The following is a 23,257-nucleotide window of genomic DNA, read 5'->3' on the forward strand; positions in this document are numbered from 1 at the left end:
TATTCAGCTTACCCATGGGGACATAGTGAACCGTATATGCAGCGACATTGAAATCCTTGTGGTATCTCGGTGGCTGAACTGCCTTGACAATACGAGGAACAAGGTTTGCGAACGCATCCACCTCCTTGTACCTTTTTCTGCCCGAGCAGTCAAACACATCAATGCTCCTCGTCACGAAACTGATACACAATGCGATCCAATGATTCCCGCTAACATGAACAGGGACATATAGCCGATCCACATCTACATTCCATATCTCTTGTGTCCGTCCATGTGGTGGAAGGAACCCTTTGCCGTACTGCATTAGCAAATGATGAAGCTTGTATTTTCTTATACCCGCCTTGAAACTCTCATACTCCTTTTTAATCATGTTGCTGAAGACAGCAGACATGAAGGCGACACGATGAAGTTCCCATCGTTTCAGAGATGTTCTCTCCCGAAATACGTACATCATGACGTCAATCTCCTGCATATTACGATGATGTTAGCACACACAATGTATGGAAAACACACATAGAAGCAAAAAGTCTCTAAGTTTTACCAAGTTATGAAGCCATTCGGTTCTATCCATAAGACGAGTACCAATCTCAGCATCTAACATTGTCGGTCCAATCTGTAGCGGTCTGTAACCAAAACAATGATACAAGTTCAAAACAATGATATGTTTTGTTTAAAATTTAACAACACATGATATGAAACTGCGAAATTTACTTACTTGGATTTAGCTAACCAAGTGCTAACTTTTTCCCAATCCTCTTCACAAAGATACACCAATGCCGCATCTGGTGAGTCTTCTCCGGCTCAATCTATTTGCTCATCATGTAACTGCGGTGGGGACATGTTGAAGGGTCTTGAGTTTTCGACTTTAACTTGCGAAACATCAAAGCCCTCAACAAATGTATCTTGGGACAATTCTCTTAATTCTTGTGTAGTCAATCCAAAATCAAAATCGTTAGTTTCTATACCATTCTTTATCCCATCCTATTCATTAAAACCAAAAAAAAAAAAGTTAAAGAAGTCATTCAATCATAACACAAACAAAGCATTACATTCATGGAGTTATCATTACACAAACATTCAAGCATATTACACATTACAAACCTATTACAATATCCGAAAGTTTTACATCATATTACACAGTGAAAATGTTAAGTTCCAAGAACAACCTAACTCCAAAAGCCTAGCTCCAGCACCCTAACTCAACATACTAGATACAAGTACATCAATTTCTACACTTTCTTTTAGGAAGTACCTTTTTCTTTGCTGGAGCTTGAGCTTGATTGACCTTTTTCTTTGCTGGAGCTAAATCAACGGTTTTGGTCTTAGGTGGAGCTTCATCGGTTTTGCTCTTAGGAACGCTTCCTTCGGCACTCAAACTGATTGCTTCCCTGAGCTGTGAAACCTCGCTCTCCATGTTGCCCATCCTCTCTTTGAACATGCTCTCCATACTCGCCATTTGCACTCTGAGTATATCTCCCAAGGAATTGACAGAAGAGTGGACTAAACCCTCAATGAAACTCTTCGCTTCACAATCAATACTCTGTTTGTTTTCTGCTGTTCGCTTACACAGCAACTTCTTCTTTCTTGTCTCGGCTCCTTCATCCTGAATCTTTCTCTTGCCTCTTCCAGCAACATTAACCGAAGATGTCTCCACGTCTGCTGCAATATCAGTATCATCCACACTCTTATCAGCTTCTGACTCTGTATCGGCTTCCTCCATCTCAGTCTCTTCAGCCTCTATAACTGGCCATTCTGTGTTGCTCCAATCAAACTTGTATTTAATCCTATCGAGAAGAAGGTCCACACGTTCATCTTCCATCTCATCCTTCCTTGTATAATCAGCATCCCTCAACACATCACCATTGCCACTTACTGAAATTACCGAGAACAAATCTCCCTACAAAACAATTATTACATTATAAGCTTTAAAAAATATGCAACAGCCATATAAAAGAATACAATAAATATTCATACCTTCTCAGTAAACGATTCCTCAAGTTGAATGATATCTTCATAAGAAACTTTTGCAACTCCTTTCCAATTTCCACACCTTGGACCGCAGAAACTGTCCGAGACTTTGCTGCCACATATTTCTCCAAAATCCGGAATTGCTTCCATAATCCAAATCTGGAACGCATAGGAGAACCCCTCGAAAATGTAGCTGTTCTTCTTACCCAACTTCTTCCTAACCTTCTCAATGGAACTCAGTAAGAAGTCGTAGGAGTGAAGACCCCAATGGAAGTTCCGAAGCTTCTCGAGATCCATCACCAGCTTGATGTACATATGAGGGATGTTCACCTTCTCATCTCTCCCCATCACCACACCCATTATCACACACAAGTAGATCAACCTCATCCTATCACGCCGAGACCAGCTGTGAACTTCTTGTAGATGCACCTTTTTGATCGACTGCAAGGTGATCTTACCACCTGTCCTTAGTAGTTCACTCCAAAATCCGCCATCACTTTTCCATTTAATTACGTCACAGCTACTTTCCCGCGAGATCTTGAGGCCTGTCACAGTGTGGTACTCCTGAAGCGAAAACCGGAGAGGCTTCCTTGCAAATATAAACCACTTCTCATGCATCTTCGAGGTAATCAGCTGCTTACACAAGAAGCTATCCACCAATTTCCCCGAAAACTTGAGGTTATTTTCCGCAATCGCCATGATATGTTTGAAAACAGGATCTATCTTGACATCATCGTACTCCGCAGGCATAGCTTTCTTCAGATCTCTGATAAGTTCCATGCGGCAGCAGTTATTGATCTTCTTCACCTGAGGTTCTAAACCCTCTGCATACACTCGCTTAGGTAGCTCTAACTCCATATCTAGAAAAGACAAAAAAAATTGATTCAAGTTCTCAGTTTTACAGAACAAATCGATTCAAGTCAAAGAAACAAACTTTGCAGTGAAACAGAGACAAACAAAAAATAAATAACCAAATTCGCAAGTCAGAGACACAAAGACTATCATCATGTTCAATAACAAAATCAATTTAAAAACCCATGTCAAACGAAATCAATTCACAAAAATCAAACATATACAAATTAAGGCATAAGATATTGTTTGAAGGGAAAGAACCTAACTTCATAGTGAAACAGAGACAATCACTAGAGAAAAATCAAACAAATTATAAAATCAGAAACACAAAGACGTAATGTCGGAGATAAAAGAAACCAAAGAACCGTATGAAGTAATGTTGGAGGAAGAGGGAGGCGGAGAGGTTGAAGACAAACTCGATTTCACCAACCACCAAGAGAACTCCGAAATCGCCTTTGTGTTTGTAAGAGATCCAGAGAAGTATTAGAACAAGAAGGACAAAGGAACTAACTTTATAACTGAAATTGGATGGAGAATTTTGGTGTTTACCTTCGGTATGTAGGAGAAGACGAAGGGGTTCCACGGATAGGAGAAAAGAAAGGGGTTCCACCGGTGATTACACTCGCCGTTGATTTCACCGGAGAAAAGACCACAGAGAAGACACAATCGCCTTCTTGTTCGCCGTGAAAGAGAGAGGCGGAGAGATCGATTTAGGGTTAGAGGGAGTTAGGGAAATATCTCCTTTAGATATTTTTTTTCCCCGGTTTAAAGTTAAACCAACTGATTTTCATTAATTTTTTTTCTAAATACAATAAATCATGTTTAATGGGATTAATCAAAGGTTACTTTTGGCATTATGGAAAACATTATCCTATAGGGATAACTTTAGGTTGGATTTATACCATAGGGACAACTATACTGTTTTTTTGTTCTTTTTTAGCAAATTTCCCCTTTCTAAATACAATAAATCATGTTTAATGGGATTAATCAAATGTTACTTTTGGCATTATGAAAAACATTATACTATAGGGACAATTTTAGGTTGGATTTATACCATAGAGACAACTATGCTGTTTTTTTGTTCTCTTTTAGCAAATTTCCCAAAAAAGTATAAGTGCCCATTTTCCTCTTCAATCAGTTTGACTCCATCACTTTAGGTTTTCCACAAGACCCTTATCAAATATAAAACAAAATAATAACCTGATTTTTTAGTCCAAAATCATTATTTTAAATAGTAATCAGGATGACACAACACACCTCCTGGTATTACTTGATATGCAATCAGTTTCTTGGAACGCTATTGCTACATTATCTCCAGCTCTTGCAATGGTGAAACCCTGAGAGTCATGCTCCAGAGAAAGCAAGATTTCTTGATCTCCCGATGTCATAAACATTACTACCTAGCAGAATGTTCCAGTAATGTAAGCCATTTGTTGAAGCAGACTCATTAGTATCCTTAAACAATATACTAAAAGCACATCCATAAGAAGGTTTTTCAATTTAAAGCTAATGACAACAAAGAGAACTTGGAAACCCATAACACCTAAACATAACTTGTACACGAAGTAGTAGTTCTGTTTAAGGATAGTAATGAAAAACAAACGAAGGGAGTGCTCTGTTAAACCCTTGTTGAGCGAATCTGGTCTGAGTCAAACTCTCTCAAAGACTGCAACTTTAACTGTCTTTGTGTCTCTTTTCATCTCTGTCGCAAACTTGTGTTCCAACTTTCCTACATGTCGTTTTATACATCTAATCTCCACCCTTCATCTTCTTCTATCAATCTCTTCTCCAACAACAACAACTCCCCAAAACCATCTCTCAGCTCTCTCCGGTTCTCCACCTCTACTTCTCCTTCTTCCTCTGTTGCTCCTCTCAGTTTCTCCACCACCAACCACGCCCTTAGCTCTCCTTTCCCTTCAAACCATATCCAAAGCCGCCAACTTTGGCTTCGTTGCGTCACGTCAGAGTCCGAGCCCTCTATTTCAGTTGCTCCCGGCGGTAACGGCGGCACTGGTAAGTTCCAGCGACACCCTTTTGCTCGCTTAATATTCAGTGTACTAACTTCGTTTCAGTTACTGCAGAAGAGAGTGATAGTTCTTGTAATCGGTACCGGAGGGAGAGAACACGCCCTTTGTCACGCCTTGAAACGCTCTCCTTCCTGCAACTCTGTGCTATGCGCGCCTGGAAACCCCGACATCACGAGCTCCGGAGACGCTACTTGCGTACCTGACCTCGACGTATCAGACAGCTCAGCTGTCATCTCCTTCTGTCGAAAACAGAATGTGGGTTTAGTGGTTGTTGGTCCTGAAGTGCCTCTTGATTTTGATTGTATCACTGAGATGTGTTTCTACAGCCAACTTGATTTTGAAAGGATTTAGGTTTAGACGTAGCGCTTTATATAGGAGGAGGATCAACGGGAGGTGAAACGAAAAAAATCAAGAAGAGTTTAAAGATCATCATTGATTGATCAGTAGTGTCTCAAGTAACTGAAAGTTCTGAGTTTTGGAGACGAAGACGAAGAGGAAGAGTCGGGGAAGATCATCGACTCTCAAACTTTAGAGGAAAAACAAAGGTTTGGCAACGCGGGCCTGGTATGGGCTGAGTTAAAATGTTAATTAAAAAAAGTCCAGTTTTACTCTTCTTCGGTAGAAAGCGATGGTGACGTGGTGAAAACAAACTTACTCATTGGCTGATTTGTTTGAGGACGTGGCAGCCTCACCATTGAATATATGTTGTTTTTAGTATTGTGATACTAGGGTTGGCGGGATGATGAGTATACAGTAAAATGATCTTACATTAAAACTATTTGAATTTTATACAAAATTATTAAAATTATTTTAAATTTATAATTATAAAAGGAATTTTTTTTTAAATATCATGTACAACCGTCGTTTGTCATACATATTAATGCGGAACTACCGGTTTGGTTTGTATAGATAGACTATGGATCTATTTAAGTTGCTCAAAAAAATAAAAATATCATATTGTAAAATTTGATAAATTATGTTGGTTAGTTTCGAAAGTAATGGTAACATTTTTTTTTTGCTAGGCCACTAATTTTTTAAATAAAAGAAATTCAGGAAAACGTAATGATTTATATTTTTCTTGTTGATTTTTATCTCACTTTTATATAGTTGAAAAGTATCTAAAGTAATGATAATTAATAATTTATTTATTTCTAGGAGTTTCAAATTTTATTGTCACACTAATATAGTAATCCACTCCAATCTAAATCAATTAAAAATAGAATGTTATACGATAAAATTATAAGAAGGTATATTTGAAATTAATATAGAAATATAACATTAAATTTAGTTTGTTCTCAATTAAAATAACATTAAATTCACTATTTTCTCTTACAATTTTTATTGTCTATTATTATATTATTTTTGTTATATATCATTTAGTTAGTTTGCCACAAAAATTTCCATGAAAATATAATTATTTTGTTTTCAATAATTTTTTTTTTTTAACTTTGATATAAATAAAATTAATTTTTTAAATGTTAGTCGATTATGTCAATATGTAAGACATGAATCCCTTTTTATACATGTTTATTTCTTTAAATCAGTTTTACTTTTCCTATACATTTTTTCTTAAAATTATGAATTTAAAGGATATTAAACACAAATCATTGATTAAATAAAAAATACATTAAATTGGATAAATTTCATGAAAATATGATATTTATAGTTACTATTTGCAAATATTTATATTTGCTTAAATCTTGAGTATGTCATTAAACTCGTAAACTAAATAAGCTATTTGGATATCCAAAAGAAATGATACTAATCAATTTTTGCAAATATGATTTTTCCATTACTTTGATACGTACTCTCTTTTTCAAACAATACAATTATTTATTTTATGATAACAGTTAGCTATATTATTTTTATGACGTCTTTCAGAGATCTTTAACCACGTAGTTTGACATTGAACAACTTCATAATAAGGTTAATGTTTAATGACATGGTAAACATGAAAGCTATGATTTATTCCTTTATCATGCAGTGAATATTCTGTCTAGATTTAAGTACTGTCTTCAGCGGCAGAGATATATCTCATTAACAACATCGAAATATACTTTCCTAGATACTGGGATTTTTTTCTCGAGGAATCATCTGACCTTTTTTATTATTTCACATCTAAAACTTTTGATCTGAAGTAGAATTGTTTGCATAAACTTAAATCACTCCTACAAACGTTTAACTTAAGCACAATTTATTAGATGGGTTCAAACTTTAAACTCTTGCATATCCCAAAATGTATGTTAAAACAAAAAAAAAAAACTTTGATGCAAAAGCATTATTCAAATAGCAAATATCAGGTCCACATACTTCATTAGCTTCGCCTGTGCGAAACGTGTTTTCTTGACCTCCTTGGAAGATGCTTATGCGGGAGGGTGTGTTTTGGAGAAGTAAATAACAAACCTATTGCTGACGTTATAATGGGAGAACAACCAAATATACTTACTTGTAAAGGTAAGTTTGCCCTGAATTAGTTTTCCTGTCGAAATAGATTTCTGTTCCAGATATGTCATTTTAAGAACAGACGGTCTGAAAAATAATGATTGTTGAATGTTCCAAGAAGCATTAAAGTCGTATTCACTTATCCGAAACAGAGAATAAGCCACAGAGTACCTCCTATAATCTTAGGATTTATGCTTGTTGCTACAACAAAACCCTTGGATCACCTCAGAAGCCGTCCAGGTGGTTGTGGAACGGCAGAGCTTGTGAATCAAATATACTTAACGTCACATACACATCACTACAAAGGGAAAAACAGAGCAAGGAATGTTTATGTACTTCCAAATAAGGCTGTCTGTAATTATTAAAGAGGTAAATAACCCAATATGAATTAGATAGATACTTATCAATTCCGATGGTTGCCATGACAGTATTTTCCCTTTGGAAGGTGGTCACTGACTGTACCCTTCACAGCAGTGAGCTCACCGATAATGTCTGTAAGAAGATTGACATTTAAATATCTTAAAGGCTACAATGGAAAGTTTGGTAGAAACAGATAGTAGTAGGATTACCTGGAATTTAGGTGTTGGAGTTAGCTAGACAGGGAACTTCTGTGATCACGGAACCTGAACCAATCAAAAGAGGAGGCGACGGTGAGACGGTGGACGTTGACGGTGGCCGGCATCAGACAACCTGATGATAACAGGAAAGAAACAGAATACTAATAATCAAACAGATTTGAAACCATTTATCAAAGAAGAAGAAAACATTGAAAACATGATTTGCATAATTCTGAGTATTCAAACATTAAGATGAACATGAGTATGAAGAGTTTCCACCGCTTTTCAGTTTCTTGCCCCCCCAAAACCGGAGAAGGCGCACCTCCAAGGTGGAAGAAAAACAGCCGAATTACAAATCATTGAAAACCATAGAAGAATTAGCCACTAAGCTTAAGAGTACGTTTCTCTTGTATTAGGAATGCTGAGGATGCTGTTCATGAGATGAAGTCTGACCTTTTTATAGGTGAAATGTCACCGACTTTGAAGAGCACTGGATGAGTAATCGTGGTTTGGGTGGGTCCAATGATTTAAGAAGGCTATTAATGGCAATGAATCACTTCATCCCATAACGAATTGGAGGAGATGAGACGCAACCGAAAAGATTATAACGTAGACCGGATGTCCCAACGAATATTGGTCTTTGACAACCTTCCAGAACCGCCATGGTAGGTTACATTTTTGGAAATGAAGACAACGTAGAACCCTAGAATCTTCAATCCCGCACAATCGAAGAAGTCGATTGCTAAACTCCGTTAACTTTTGTGTGTATTCTGTAAAGCCTAAATTATGTGTTTCGCAGCCCAAAAAACAATTGCACATTAAGCACGTTAAAGATAGAACCGATTTGAGAAGAACAAATATTTGAAGCCAAACAACGTAAAAAAAACATGGACACGTGTCGATACTACAAACTTCTAATTTCTGACTTGGAATCTGATGTGGACCACCACCAGGAAGGAGAGAGCAAAACTTAATTTTATATAATTAGAGATTTAAGAAATAAAACTTCAGAGTCTTGGCTAATGGAGAAACTCTTTAAACAAAACATTCAACAAAAAGAATAATTATATAACAAAAAGGAGAATAGTGAGGGTTAGAGTATGATTTGAGTGGTCTCTCCACTTGTGAAATTGATAGAAAAATCAATTACAAATGGAAATAATATTAGAAAAAGAAGTGAAGATATTCATTGCAAAAATGTAAGAGAAAGAGAGAATTTTTAGTGTTTGATAGCTTTGTGTAGTGGTGAGTTAGGGGTAAATGATAATGAAACAAAATTAATAATTTTATTACTAAAATTTTAGTTTCTATACGAATCAGGGTTTTACCGGTTCGTTGGGTCACCGGTTCATGGATTTTTAAGCGGTTCAATTATAGTTAGGTTTTGGTATTAATCCAACCCGAAGTAATGTTCGGTTCCTGGTTGAATCCGGTTCGACCGCCGGTTTGGTCTAGGTTTAAAAACACTGATGTACACTATATAGAAAAGAGGAATATATATGAAGATAATGTATACATGTACACTAAACGGGTATGTACATATGTACACTTCAAAGATAATTTCATGTAGTGTCTACGCATTTTATCAAACATGTTCCATGCATTTTTGTTTGATTTGAGGATAACAATATCATTTCCAGTAATGTACACAAATGCAATTTGAATATATACTATTTTAGTTTTTAAACAGGAAAAATTACATGTTTTATTTAAAACTATAACTAAATATAATTTAATGTGTATGACAAATAAAATAGGTAAATGTGTGTGGTCCAGCGGTAATGTGCTATGAGTCTACCTCTCTAGTTACGGGTTCGATAGGCGGTTTAATTCATTTTTGCTTAATTTTAATATTTTTATAAGGAGTGGCAATTTTGTAATAAACTCATCTTCTTTAAATTAGGGTTTCCTACGATTTCTGCAACTCCATCTCGGAGCCGCCATTGATTTTCTTGATGATTTTTTTTTTTTGTGATCTAACCTCTAAAACTTGTAAATGTTGTATATATTAATCGATTACAGTAAAAAAAACAAGTAAAAAACAAATTTCTCATAATTTTCGAGTTTAGCAGATTATAACCAAAACACCATGGCCCTTTTCAATCATTTACACTCCCCACTCCCTAGTTTTCCGGTGACCACGCCCCCATTTACGAACAGAGTACATCAACTCTATTTTTTCCTTCGTAAGCCAGCATCGTAAAACAAATTTTGTGGGTGAAATAAAAAATATAATTGTTTTCTTATATTTTAAAGTCCAAAAACATTTAAAAACTAAACAAAACATAAGGCAACAGAAGTGAAAAAAAAAAGATTTAATTTGTTGTAATGAAGGGGTATATTTGTAAAACAACAACAAAAAACTACCTTAATAGTGGAAAGTTTCCTAGGATGAAATAAAAATTCGGATTGGGTCCTAGAATGTAAATCGCTCAATGATAATTTCTTCTTTGCAGGATTTTGTATTTTTACTTTATTGGTATATGCTTACAATGTGAATCTCATTATTATATATCTTTTCTTTTTTTATATATGTATATATATATTTTTTTTTTCTGAACCGAACCTACTGATGTTAGGATAATTCAGTTTGGAGGCAGGTATGTCTAATAAACCGATCGGTACCAAGTGATATTGTATTCGGTTGTCGGTTATTACGGTTCGGTCAATTGAACCGATCAGTTAACCGAAGAAAAAGTAACCCTAGTAAAGCAAAGGCCTTCTTATCTCTGTCAAATCTCGAAATCTAAGAGCATGTTTATTAGTGAGACCCATTAGTGTCTCTTAAACGGGTTGTAATAATTTTTTAATTATTAAAATTATGATAAGAGATTTTGCTAAGAAACAGTTAATTATTCGGGTTTATTGGTGGTATCTTACTTAAGGTTTTTAATAATTAAAAAAGATTAAAATTATTTTTAAACATAAAATTTTAAACAAATATTAAATTTATTTATTAAATAAAACAAAGTCAAACATAATATTTCAAACATAGATCTTAAAATAGAAACATTAAAACATTAAAACAAATATTACATAAATGAACGATAATAATTTCAAAGCGGCATTGAAGCTCGTTGTTGTCTTGATCACTTCCGAATTTAGCCATATATGTTCAACCAAATCACTTTTTAGTTGTTCATGCGCTTGTCTATCACGAATTCTCGTTTGAACACCCATCTGGTTGGCGATATTAGTAGGGATATCTGTAGAATAGGTCAGATCAACATGTGAACTTTCGCTCCCTTCTCCTTGTTGGAAATCTGAGACATCATATTTACTGTAGTCATCTCGTTCGTCTTCTACTATCATATTATGGAGTATGATGCATGCTCTCATAATCTTCCCAATCTTTACTTTATCCCAACAAAGTGCCGGATTTTTAACAATGGCAAATCGAGCTTGCAAAACTCCGAAAGCCCGCTCGACATCTTTTCGGACAACTTCTTGATGTTGCGCAAATAAAACTGCTTTCGGCCCTTCTGGAATTGAAATAGATTGGATAAAAGTTGCCCATTTTGGATAAATATCATCGGTGAGATAGTAAGCCAAATGGTACTCTCTTCCGTTGACCGAGAAATTCACTTGCGGGGCACGACCATTTATTATGTCATCAAAAACCGGGGAGCGATCAAGAACATTAATATCATTTAAAGTACCTGGAGGTCCAAAAAACGCATGTCATATCCAAAGGTCATATGAAGCAACGGCCTCTAAAACGATTGTGGGTTTTCCCGAACCACGAGAATATTGGCATTTCCATGCAGTGGGACAATTCTTCCACTCCCAATGCATACAATCGATGCTTCCTATCATCCCGGGAAATCCACGAACCTCTCCAATATGAAGCAGACGCTGAAGATCAGCCGGTGTTGGTCTTCTTAGGTACTCATCGTCGAACAAATTTATTATTGCTTCCACAAAGTTTTCCACACATAAGCGAGCAGTGGTTGCACCAAGCCGGAGGTATTCGTCGATCGCATCAAGCACATAACCATATGCCAACACACGAATAGCTGCTGTACACTTTTGAAGTGCAGATAGACCAAGTCTTCCGGTAACGTCTTGCTTTTGACGAAAGAATCGAACTTCATTAGAGAAGCGATCAACAATACGCATGAACAATGTCTTGTTCATTCGAAATCGTCGTTTGAATAGATTTTCAGGATATGTGGGAGTGTCACTGAAATAATCATTCCATAACTGGAGATGGTCTTCTTCCCGGTTGCGTTCGATAAAAACTCGTTTTTTTCTTCTCCTCCTTTCATCTTCTTGATTACCATAAACATTGCACAAATTGTCTAATGTTTCATCGAAAGTTTGATCAAAATATTGATCAAATGTTTTATCGAAAATTTCATCAACGGACCCCTCCAAATTATGATGAGAAGAAGAAGCCATGAGAGGTTGGTTTTACAATCTTGTTTACGATATGGAAATTTTTGATAAAAGATAGTGAGAATGAAGAGAAGAATGAGAGATAGTGTGAGATTAAATATAGAGAGAATGGGAGATTAAATATAGAGAAAATGGGAGATTAAATATTTTAGAGAATGGCTTGTGAGAATAAAGATAGAGAGATGGCTTGTGAGAGTAGAGATAGAGAGATGGCTTGTGTTATGAATATATAACAACATCAACACTTACGAATATATAACAACATCAACACTCGAACACTATACAAAGACAACACTAAACTCCAAAGCCCTGTGACCTCTGTCTTTTGCTCTAACACTATACAAAGACAAGACTCCAAAGACCCGTGAAGACTCCAAAGACAATGTGATTACAAGACTCCAAAGACACATTACAAGACTCCAATGACCACTGTCTTTTGCTTTACACCCGTGACCTCTGTCTTTTGCTTTACACCCGTGAACTCTTTCTTTTGATTTAGACTCCAAAGACCCGTGAACCTGCAAGAACAAAATGAAAAGAAGATCAAACACATTGAAACATGAAACCATCAAACACATTGAAATATGAAACCATCAAACACATTAACAGGAAACTTGAGAGACCATTTTATACATGAAACTTTCAACTACATTTTATACATGAAACTTAAAGAGAGACCATCTTAACAGGAAACTTTAAAACGAAACATAGCTTAAACATGAAACAGGAAACTTAAAGAGAGACCATCTTAGCACTCATCTTTGCGGCCTTCACACCTGGGGGACGCTTGGAGCAAGTTGCTTGAGAGCTTGAAGAATTAGCACCGTCCTCACACTTTTTCTTCTTCGAGCTCCCTTCGGTTTTAGCAGTAGCAAGCTCGCACTACTTCTGGTCGTGGCGCAGTTCCTTCCAAGCGTGTTCAAGAGTGAATCTCTGCTTGTAGTTGTTGTAGAAGATTTGATGAGCAAGCTTGAGGACATCAGTCTCGTTCTGGCCGCTCGTTTTCTCTCTAGTAGCCGCTTCGTACGAGCCACAGAACTTTGACACAAGGTCATTGATCATGTGCCATCGTTGCTTGCAATGGTTTGGCTCTCTCTCTTCACAGCCAGCAGCAACCAGAGGAATATCAGCGAAGTAGGCAGCTATCCTTTTCCAAAAATCGGAGGATTTTTTCTCGTTCCCAACCACTGGATCCTTGCTCGTGTTTAAACACGAACTGATCAGGACCACGTCATCCGTTGGTGTCCATTTGCGTCTTCCTTTACACTCCGCCGCAGTGTCTCCCCCATAGTTTGAAGCATCGGTCCCAAGACTACTTTGAAATGGAATTTGTGATGAAGATAGTTCAACACTATCTTCATTGTTACCAAAGAAAAGAGTTTGTTGACTAAATAGTTCAACAAACTTTGAGTGAGAAGAAAATGGATAAGAATCCATATCAGGAGGACGAAAAGAACAAAAGTAAGAAAGAGAGAAGAGATAAAGAAAAGAAGAGAGGTGAGAAAGTTGGAAGAGCATCACACGGTTTATAAATTGAAGAGAGAGATCAAGCATTGATCAGAAGCAACCATAACCGATTAGACATTTATCTAATAGCATTCATCACACAACACAATCGCCACACATTTATCTAAGAGCATTCATTTCAGTCTAACTATAAACTTTATTTATTACCTAATAAGCCAACCATTATCTTACACTAACCACTCTATTTATTATCTAAGCATTGATAATTTCAGTTCGTTTCAAACAAGCGTACACTCGATTTTAATTCAACAGAGCTAAAAGAAACGTTATACATCTAGAAAGGTCAAAGAGAAAGTACCTTTACGATGGTGGCGTTTTTTGTCTGACAAAGAGACTACATTGTGCACACATTCACGGCTCTTGATCAATCCTGCAGCCACACAAACATGTAAAACAAATGACTCTCTGAAACACTTTCAAAGAAGAGTAACCTCGTTAACTACCAGACTAAAGACAGATGATGTATCGAAAGCTATTTATTACTTTTACTTAACACTAACCCACAATTTAATTCACACATTGATCACACTTTCAATTCAAACTTCAAAACAATGTAAAGAAACTCTTCGAGTAAACTCCAAACAAACACCAAAACTGTTTAAACTGGTCCACAATATATTTTGATTGAGAATCTTACCTCCATATTTTTCATCTCCATCTCGGCCTTTCTCTTCTCATGATTCTCTCAAGCCTGTATCTACACTTCCTCGATCTTATACCTAATCACATTCCAGCAAAAGAATCAAACCTCAATCACTGGTACATAATGAAGCCATGAACTTGTGTGATGTCTAAATCAAACCATCTAAAGACAAACTGATGATGAGGAAGGAGCAAAATATACCTAATTACACCAAGACACCATCTACCGCGGATGGCCTCTTCATCACTCCACCTAAACACAAAACAGACAGGGACAAATCAAAAATAAAACAGAGGATATGTATTTTGAAATTGACGATGAAGAAGGAAATAATCTACCTGACTTATGCCTCTTCATCAATCCACCTAAAGACACAAAAACATCAACATATCAAAACAAATCAGAGATGATTTTGAAAGATTCACGAAGATGAATCAAAGACATGCATGCTTGAAAGATTGAAACATAAACATATAGGAGCCTCAGATTTACCTTTTCGATTCACCTCAGCCGCAAGCGACGCCGTTGTTACCCGTCTCAGAGAGCCACCGATAGAGCGAGAGGTCGGCGTTTTCCTTGGTCGATGACAGCCACCGATGGAAAGGTCTTTGTTTTCCTTCGTCGCCGACACCCACCGATAGAGCCGTAGCCGTTTCGTCGACAAGAGGCGCCGAGACGATAGAATCGCCTTTCAAATCGCCATCGCCTTTCGTTTAGCGAAGGAGAGAAAACACAAAGAAAGAGAAGCAAAAATGAAACTCCTTTCTCGAAACCCCGACACCGCTCGACCCTCCATTCATAGCGCGACACATGGTCCGTAAGGGACGCCCCTTCACGCTCCTAATTAAGCTACGCTCTTTCCTTTAATCCCCTTTCTTCTTATTTTTAAAAGCCTAAATATTCTAACAAACCCAGTTAAGGGACACTTAAGAGCATCACCAACGCAGGTTACAAAAGGGGTTTTCAACCCTTGGGCCCCACAGAAAACACAAAAACCGGTAATAAAAGGTTTGAGATAAGGATCGTTTGTTGTTGGTTTTTTGCATTGTTCGCAGGCCCCACCGACACGTGGTGGCCCGCGATTGGTGCACTTTAAATTCTTTTTTTTTTTAATTAGAAAAAATAAAAAATAAAAAATAAGAAACCACAATGAGTTTTCAGCGATAATGCTGGCCTAAGACCATTATTATCTCAGATCCTTAAGTGGGGTTTTTTAAAAAAATCAATGATTTAATTAAATAAAAAATAATTAATAGAGGTGGACATTCGGATACCCATTCGGATTCGGTTCAGATCAAATCGGGTTTCGGGTTTTCGGGTTTAAAGATTTCAGTCTCATTCGGGTATTTTTAAATTTCGATTCGGGTTCGGATAACCCATTTAAATTATTTTTAAAATTTTAATATTCATTATATGCTTAAAATTTCTCAAAATCTATAAAACAAAATAATATATTAGATATAAATTTGTATAATATATGTCAAAATATCTAAAATTAACATATAAATAGGTTTGATTTGAATATTTGGATAGAAAATCAATAGATATTTTAAGCATTTTGGTGTTTTGAATATATTTTAACTATTTTAGACATCTACTTTTGACTATTTATGTATATTTTCAAGTATTTTAGACAACTTAAAAGTATCTTATATATTTTGGATGTTCTTAATATATATTAAATCTAAAAATAAATATTATATTTAGGTATATAAATCTATTTCGGTTACATTCGGGTACCCGAGATACTTCGGTTCGGGTCGGGTTCGGTTTCGGTGTTTTAGATACCAAAATTTTGAATCCGTTCGGATATTTAATTAATTTCGGTTCGGATTTGGTATTATTTTTTCAAATTGGGTTCGGTTCGGTTCTTCGGATCCGAGTATTTCGCCCAGCCCTAGTAATTAAAATGGGAGTAATCGATCCTTAATAGAAGACTTTGGGAACTGATTTAGAGTGGGGTTTTTAGAACACACGTCAGAACCGTGAAGTTTCAATTTTTTTTTTCTTTTCTTCTGTTTCTCTCTCCCTCTTCTGTCGTCGTCGTCTGTCTCCTCTCTTCTCAGCTTGACGATACAATACAAGCTCCCCTAAGTTAACAACAAAAGCACTCTCCTTTCGTTTCTTCAGCTACCAAATCACTGTCTCCCTCTCCAGGTTTGTATCTGATTCATCTCTAATCTCTCTTTCGTTTCCTCTGATTCTCGATTCCACTTTTTTGATTTTTTTTTCCCGATAATAACTGGTATTTGCTTTGATTCATTGGATTCTGGTTTAGACCATAGATACTGTTAGAAAGATTAGTACTTTCTTCTATTTGAATGATATATACGATGCTTGTAGATCGTGTGTGTATTAGCCTAATAGAATAGCATCATCTTGAAGCTTTATGCTTGTTCTGTTTCGCTAGTCTGATTTAAAGTCTGTAATTTGTCACTTATAAGATCTTATAGAATTTGTCTCTTATAGAATTTGTCGATTTCTGTCTTAGTTTAAGAGTTTGTGATCATCTATTCATTATGTTCATTAATTCCTTTTAATGATCAGCTTTGTGGTGAGTCAGAAGAAGGATCCGAGTCTCCAGGTGCAGTTGCTGGAGTACGATATGAGGTTTGAGAGATATGGAAGTGAGTTCATGTTTTAAGATTACAACGAACCTGAAGATTTACCGTTGGAGCTTAAACATTGCTTCAACATAATCGTTGCAGATCCTCCCTACTTGGTAAAAGTCTCTTCAAGTTGTTCACTTTTATAATAAGCAGATTTAGTGATCTTGATTTGGTTATGGTTGGCAGAGTAAGGAATGTCTGGAAAGAGTTACTCAAACGGTTTCGTTTCTGGCGAGTCCAGTAGGTTCTTTGTTACTTCTTCTCACAGGTACAGTGACTTGTGTTTTCTCTAGTCGGTTTTGGAGGTTTTTATGTTTTGTTACCATTTAGCTGAGAGATATTGTTATTACAGCCCTGTTCGTCCCGTGAACGCTGCGGCAGCGGCAGCGATCATAATTATCAAAGGAATGTTGAATTTTTTTTGCCTCTGTAAGTTGCGGCTATCACTTTAATGGTGAGAATAAGAGAAACTATGGGAAATTGTTGATCGCTGAATAAAACGGCGGCATGCTCCGTAATTAATTTGGGCCACCAGCGACATCTTTTGCTCCCCCTCTGTTTTCACCACTGTGATACCTCTTTGCAGGAGATGCGCAGAGAGATAGGGCGGCTGAGCTATTGGGTGCGCCTTGCGTGTTTAAGCCTCATCTCTCTAGCAAACTCGGAAACGAGTAGGCTGTTTGTAAGTTATGATCCAGGTACCAGACTAGGGGGCTTGGGATGTTGATGTTTATTGTATTGTAACAAGGTGAAGTTAATCACAAATATATCGATATAATCAAATAGTATAACCGGTTGACCAAAACACTTCTCTTCATTCTTGAATCCTTCCTCCTATGTGTTTCTTCTTTCTCCAATCCTATCTTTAATTTTTTTTTTTTTAAGAAACCCTTTATTAAGAAACTCTCATTGGAGCAAAAAAATTAGGTGATTCTTAACTAAATTCCTTAACTAAAATTTAATAATTAAATAGTCATTAAGAAACTTAATGGGTTTCTAGAGATAATCATGCTCTTAGTTGTTGCCCCTTTTAGTGTATATTCTCATAAAAACTTTACCATGGCCATGAGAAGGGGTCAGTTGTAATGAATGTAGAATCGCTTCAACATTGTTTCCTATAAAGAGAAGATATATTTTTTTTACGTTGAATGGCGATACTGTTACAAACTACTAAAAATATTACATAACAATTCTCCATAAAGTTGCATAATCTGTTTTTCTTAGACTCATAAACCCAGACCAGACCTTTTAATGTATTAATGAAATTTTGGTCTAATCACTGGACTAATAGAAGTTCACAAAACAAAGAATTCAATACGTTTAAAATAAATAATATAAAATTTGTAAAAATATTTAAAGCCCAAAACATCTTATCTTTTGAGCAGTTTTATACAATTTACAGGTTTTGAAATGATCATAATTTGACATTTTAAGTTTGACATTAAATCCACATTTTCAGGTGTGACATTTTCAGTTTCTAGAAATTTTTATTTATTCACTCCGAAGAACAAGTTTGGTAGAATGAATACACATCAAAGAACAAAAACATAAACCATTCTCCTTGAATACCAACTTGTCTCGGCAGAGACTGTGACATGTATGACAAATTGGCCGAGAAGAACCAGTGTTTGAAGCTATCTGAATCTTGAGACCGTTCACTTTGATCTTATGGCTAGGTTTCATATAAGGATAACTTCCTAAGATGCACTTAACATGTATAGTGGTGCGACAATCAAAACATATGTAGAACAATAAATATTCGTGTACTTCTTCTTCACAAACGTCACACCAAGAGTATGGGAGTCTATCTCTTCCCCAACCTAAGAAGTTACTTTTCCAAAACTTTTCCAGCTGTTGTTTCTCGTAGCGTTTTCTATCAAAGTATAGCGTAAGTGGATGTATATCATACTTATATCTGATCACAGGAGGTAAGTTCAAGCATTTGAAATCAAAGGAGGAGTCTTTACATTTGATACAAGTTGCCACAGTAGTTGAATATTCATGGCAACCACAACACAAGTAAGACTTTCTGTTACCAAGATCTTCTAGTCTAAGATAGAGAGGGCATTTGTGGGGTTTATGCTTAAATGGGTCGGTAAAGGAAGCACACTTAACATCTATCTTGAACCCACACTCTTCTTGGCAACATTGATACATAAAACCACAAGAATCCTGCTTACAGGCAGAACAGGTGAAAAACCCTTCGTTGATGTTCCTTTGGACCTGCACGGTTATCCGATGGCGGTGTAACGGATGCTCCATCTCCGGTGGAAGGCGAGCACTTTCTTCGTGGAGGGCAAAACTGCATTCCTTGCAACCCAAGAAAGTACCCATATCAATAGGAAGGATACATGCTTCACATACCTGTCTACATTCTTCACGGTCAACACTGACGTTGATTCTCGATAAGCCATGGTCGTGGCTAAAATGATGTACTTGTATGTCATCCATCTCTTCTAATGAAGAAACCACAGCATCTCACTTCCTTAAATTCTCCTTCGACATCTATTCCATCCCACACGTTGATATTTGTCGCACATGTAGAATGGACAACATAATCACATGTTTTGTCAATACAAGCATATCCTCCATAGCCTGAACTAAACCGTCCCTGACAAACTCCACACTTGGCCTCATCATCAAGTATATGAAAAACGTGAGAAAGATAATGTGAGTGACGTGTGAGTTTTATAACCCTCGGTAAGAAGATGCAACTTCTGTGAACAAAGAAATCGCATTGTAAACATCCGAACATATCAATCTCATCTGGACGGACGAATCCACAAGCATCGCAACCGAATGAGTGTTTTCTTTGAAGGTAGGTGAGTGTATGCTCATGAATCTTTGGGGAAGTTATTGTAAGACAATCCTTGTGAAAATAGGATCTACATAGACGACAATAGTAAGTGGTTGACCCATAAGAAACACCATTTCCACAAAGTTTGCAAACGACCTCTCTACTGTCGCATGTACGTTCTTGAAGAGCATGACGTGTGTGAGATTCTGTAAGGATGTCATGTGCCTTGACGGATCTAGAACAGTTACATACTTGGGTCATAATAAAAATCTTATATAAGACACTACAACTTTTATAACAAAGAAGAAAAACGTGTTATCTTTAAAGTACTCTACGAATATGTATAGGTGTTTTGTCTGCGCAAACGAGCATAATCATATTACAAAATACTTATTATTATATTTATTATAAAAAATTACAAAATTTAATTTTTAGAAAATTAATTAGTGTTTATACATCTTTCTATATTTTAATTTTAATTTTCTATTATTAAATTTTTTGGATAACAACATTATATATAGATTTTATGGAATTGTATATTTTTAATATGTTTTTTTTTGCTAATTTATATATACAATAATTTATATTAATATATACTAATGGTATAGACAATATTAACCACAATAACTTTTAAAGTGAGAATTTAGATGTGAAAATTCATTTACTAACAATAATATAGATCATTTTACTATTTTCTTATTCATTTGTAATTAAAAATAAATAAAAAGAAAACAAAGACGAAGCAAATATTACATTCAGTACATTTAAGAAACATTACAACAACAAAAACTAGAACAAGAACTAATTTTCAATCATCACTAACACCTACGTAATGTACCTCCGCTGCTGCGCGTAGCCTAGCTGCGTGTAAGGTCCTTCCCTTATTTTCAGCACCGGAATTCGATGTTGCAAGTAGCTTGTCCGGCGAGCCATGTGTTTTCTTTTGTAAGGTACCCTAATGCTTAAATAATGTAAGATATAATCGAAGTAGAATCGTTTAGCCGTAATATCTTTAGGGTTCATATATCTATTCTATTAAAACACAAGTGTGACCTATTGATATTAGTTTAGTCCAACAAATATTTTCTATGATACATACCTTTTGATATGATAACTGTATATAAGAAAAATACAAACTTTATACAATAACCACCGCATCAGTTAACCTAATAACCACCACATCAGTTTTCACCTAACTGCATCAATATATTTGGGCATCAATAATATATCCGCCCTCGGAGGGCGGGTCACTCTCTAGTAATAGCTTTAATCTTCGATCCCTACTATATAATAGTATATGAGTTTGGGGTTACGTCCAAACAAAGAAAAGCATAATTCTATACATCTTCTAGAAAGGCAAAAGTCGACATTGATACTTTATACTTGGACTTACGTTATTCTACAAATGACAAATATGTTTTTTATTTGTTTTTTTGCGTTTAATGGGTTGTATTATATTTTTGAGATTTGGATCTTCGTAATTTCAGTCTTACTATAATATTATAGATAAAAAAAACGAGTGTTCAAAAAAAAAAAAAAAAAAAAAAAAAAAAAAATTAGCAAATGAGTAATTCAAATAGAACAAATATAGTTGTTATAAAAAATTAGCACAAAATTTATTAGACCTTTCATAAATATACAGTTTTGGCTTTAAAATTATAATCTTATTATATTTGTTCCCATTTTATATATTTAGCTTTGCACGTGAAATATATCTTTGAATATAAAATTTCAACAATAAATAAATGTTTCAATCTCTTTTTCATAAGTGTTTTTTTTTTGTAAATTAAAATATATTAACAGTGGTTCCTACCTACAATGATCTGTCTAAACTATTTTGGACAGCATGTATTGTTATTTAATTTATTCTATTTTTTTTTTACCAGGATGTTCAAAGCCCTAAGGCCCGTAATCACCTCAGGCCCGGAACCAGCCTACGCTAATACCTTTAAGTGGCGTAAAGCACTCCGTGGCCACGCTGTGACATTCGATATGGCCGACATTCGTACCCGCGTCCCCTTGAATGATGGACTTTGCAGGACGGTCGTTACCACTAGGCCACTAACGGTGGTTTATTTAACTTATTCTAACCAAATTGTAAATTGTAAATTGTTAAATGGTTTTCGTGGATACATGATATGTAAAATATTTTTTTTCTAAAAGTAGTCACTGTTTAAATATATAGATGATTGTCGTAAGCTTTCTTTATTTTTTCTTGCAAAACTGACATGTTTTTAAAGAATTTTATGAAGTTTTGCATTATGTGGAGTATTTGGGTACCTGTTCAAGTTTGGTTGGATTTTTTGGGCTGTCGGGTTCAGTTTTTTTTTAATATCATATGAATTATTCAGGTTTTTATATATGCTTGGGTCAGATTTGGTTAATAATAATTTGGACTCGAGTATGTTTTATAAATATGTTTAAGATTTATTTTTTATCAAAATCTATATATGGTTCGGTTAATTTCGGTTCAAATTTGGATATTTTTAGATATTATATTAAAATAAATAGATTCCCTATATGTTAATAGAAATCATTAAAAAATTATAAATTATATTTTGTACTAATTACAAAAGAGACTTGATGAGGTATCACTTAATTATGATGTCAATTTGGCTTACATGGCAGGATCAAAATCAACTGAAAAATTTGTAAGTCCAAATTCTAATTGCTAGAAAAATCATATGATATACGACTTCCTCTTATTTCCAAATGGTTTTATAAATATTTATATCCCTTATATTTACTTGGAGTAGTATCCAAGCAATTTAGAACGAGATTCTAATTGAATTATAATTTCCATGTATGGGAGGTTTATGTTGATTCACATTAAATACATACCATATATTCGTAATATCCCCTATATATTAAAAGAGAATCATTACAACATTTTAGTTATGACACATGTCATAAATAAAATGCTTCTTAAAGTCTCTAGAGAAAAATTGTTTGTGGTTTTTGCTTTAGTTTTTGGTTTTTGCTTTTGTAGAAACCATTTTTCATCCAATCAAATTTTTTGTTTTAGCTTTTGTTTTTCTAAAAACCATTTGAGTTGCAAATCAAGATTTTCAATAAATAGATTTCCTAAAATTTAGGGAAACTAGTTTTTGAAAAGTTTAACCAATTTATGAAGAAAAACCAAAAACCAACTTTTGTGAGCTTTTATAAAGAAAAACGAATTTTAATTTTTTTTTTGTAGAAACTACTACATTATAATTAATTAATAATTAATAAATAATATTTTCATAAAAGTTAAAATTATCATAAAATATTTTGTACATTAGATATCATTTAAACAATAATGTGAAATATTTTAATTTGTGTTTCATTTCTGTAAATAAATTTATATATTTTATAAATAATATTATTTAATTTTAAAACTTAGTTATTAGTTTCTATAAATAAAACAATTGAATAATTTTAATAATTATTAGTCA

General features: G+C 35.1%; 3 protein-coding genes and 1 long non-coding RNA gene across 6 annotated transcripts; 1 reads left to right on the plus strand and 3 right to left on the minus strand.

Annotated features, from left to right (window-relative positions):
• Nucleotides 1-12: 12 nt before the first annotated feature.
• Nucleotides 13-2,848, minus strand: LOC106320799 (the record flags this gene model as incomplete). The annotated part of the gene is made up of 5 exons (XM_013759152.1): nt 1,975-2,848; nt 1,253-1,897; nt 839-981; nt 542-623; nt 13-466 (listed from the first exon to the last, which is right to left on the minus strand). Coding segments are annotated over exons 1-5 (2,176 nt in total), but the record flags the coding sequence as incomplete, so codon positions are not given.
• Nucleotides 2,849-13,126: 10,278 nt separating this feature from the next.
• On the minus strand, nt 13,127-13,681 carry LOC106320800 (glutathione S-transferase T3-like). The gene has a single exon (XM_013759153.1). The coding sequence runs from the start codon at nt 13,679-13,681 to the stop codon at nt 13,127-13,129; it is 555 nt and encodes a 184-aa protein (XP_013614607.1).
• Nucleotides 13,682-16,391: 2,710 nt separating this feature from the next.
• Nucleotides 16,392-17,846, plus strand: LOC106320801. 3 transcript variants are annotated; one of them, XR_001265925.1, is made up of 5 exons: nt 16,392-16,571; nt 16,962-17,136; nt 17,210-17,291; nt 17,376-17,477; nt 17,610-17,844. It is a non-coding gene; the product is annotated as an uncharacterized LOC106320801 (long non-coding RNA). The 3 variants fall into 3 exon arrangements; XR_001265926.1 differs by having other exon boundaries at nt 17,376-17,452; XR_001265924.1 differs by having other exon boundaries at nt 17,376-17,846.
• Nucleotides 17,847-18,562: 716 nt separating this feature from the next.
• LOC106320802 lies at nt 18,563-21,060 on the minus strand. Its single transcript, XM_013759155.1, has 2 exons — nt 20,659-21,060; nt 18,563-20,055 (listed from the first exon to the last, which is right to left on the minus strand). Exons 1-2 carry the CDS (start codon nt 20,841-20,843, stop codon nt 19,467-19,469), a joined length of 774 nt encoding a protein of 257 aa, XP_013614609.1. The 5' UTR covers nt 20,844-21,060; the 3' UTR covers nt 18,563-19,466.
• Between the last annotated feature and the right edge of the window lie 2,197 nt (nt 21,061-23,257).

This window comes from Brassica oleracea, unplaced genomic scaffold, assembly GCF_000695525.1.
Source record: "Brassica oleracea var. oleracea cultivar TO1000 unplaced genomic scaffold, BOL UnpScaffold01073, whole genome shotgun sequence".
Lineage (NCBI taxonomy): Eukaryota > Viridiplantae > Streptophyta > Magnoliopsida > Brassicales > Brassicaceae > Brassica > Brassica oleracea.

Coding starts and splice junctions, on each gene's coding strand:
- LOC106320800 (XM_013759153.1), bottom strand. CDS start 13,681: ATGGATTCTTATCCATTTTCTTCTCACTCAAAGTTTGTTGAACTATTT.
- LOC106320802 (XM_013759155.1), bottom strand. CDS start 20,843: ATGAACCCTAAAGATATTACGGCTAAACGATTCTACTTCGATTATATC. Junction 20,056..20,658: donor GGCTACGCGCAGCAGCGGAG/GTACATTACGTA, acceptor TAACTGTTCTAG/ATCCGTCAAGGCACATGACA.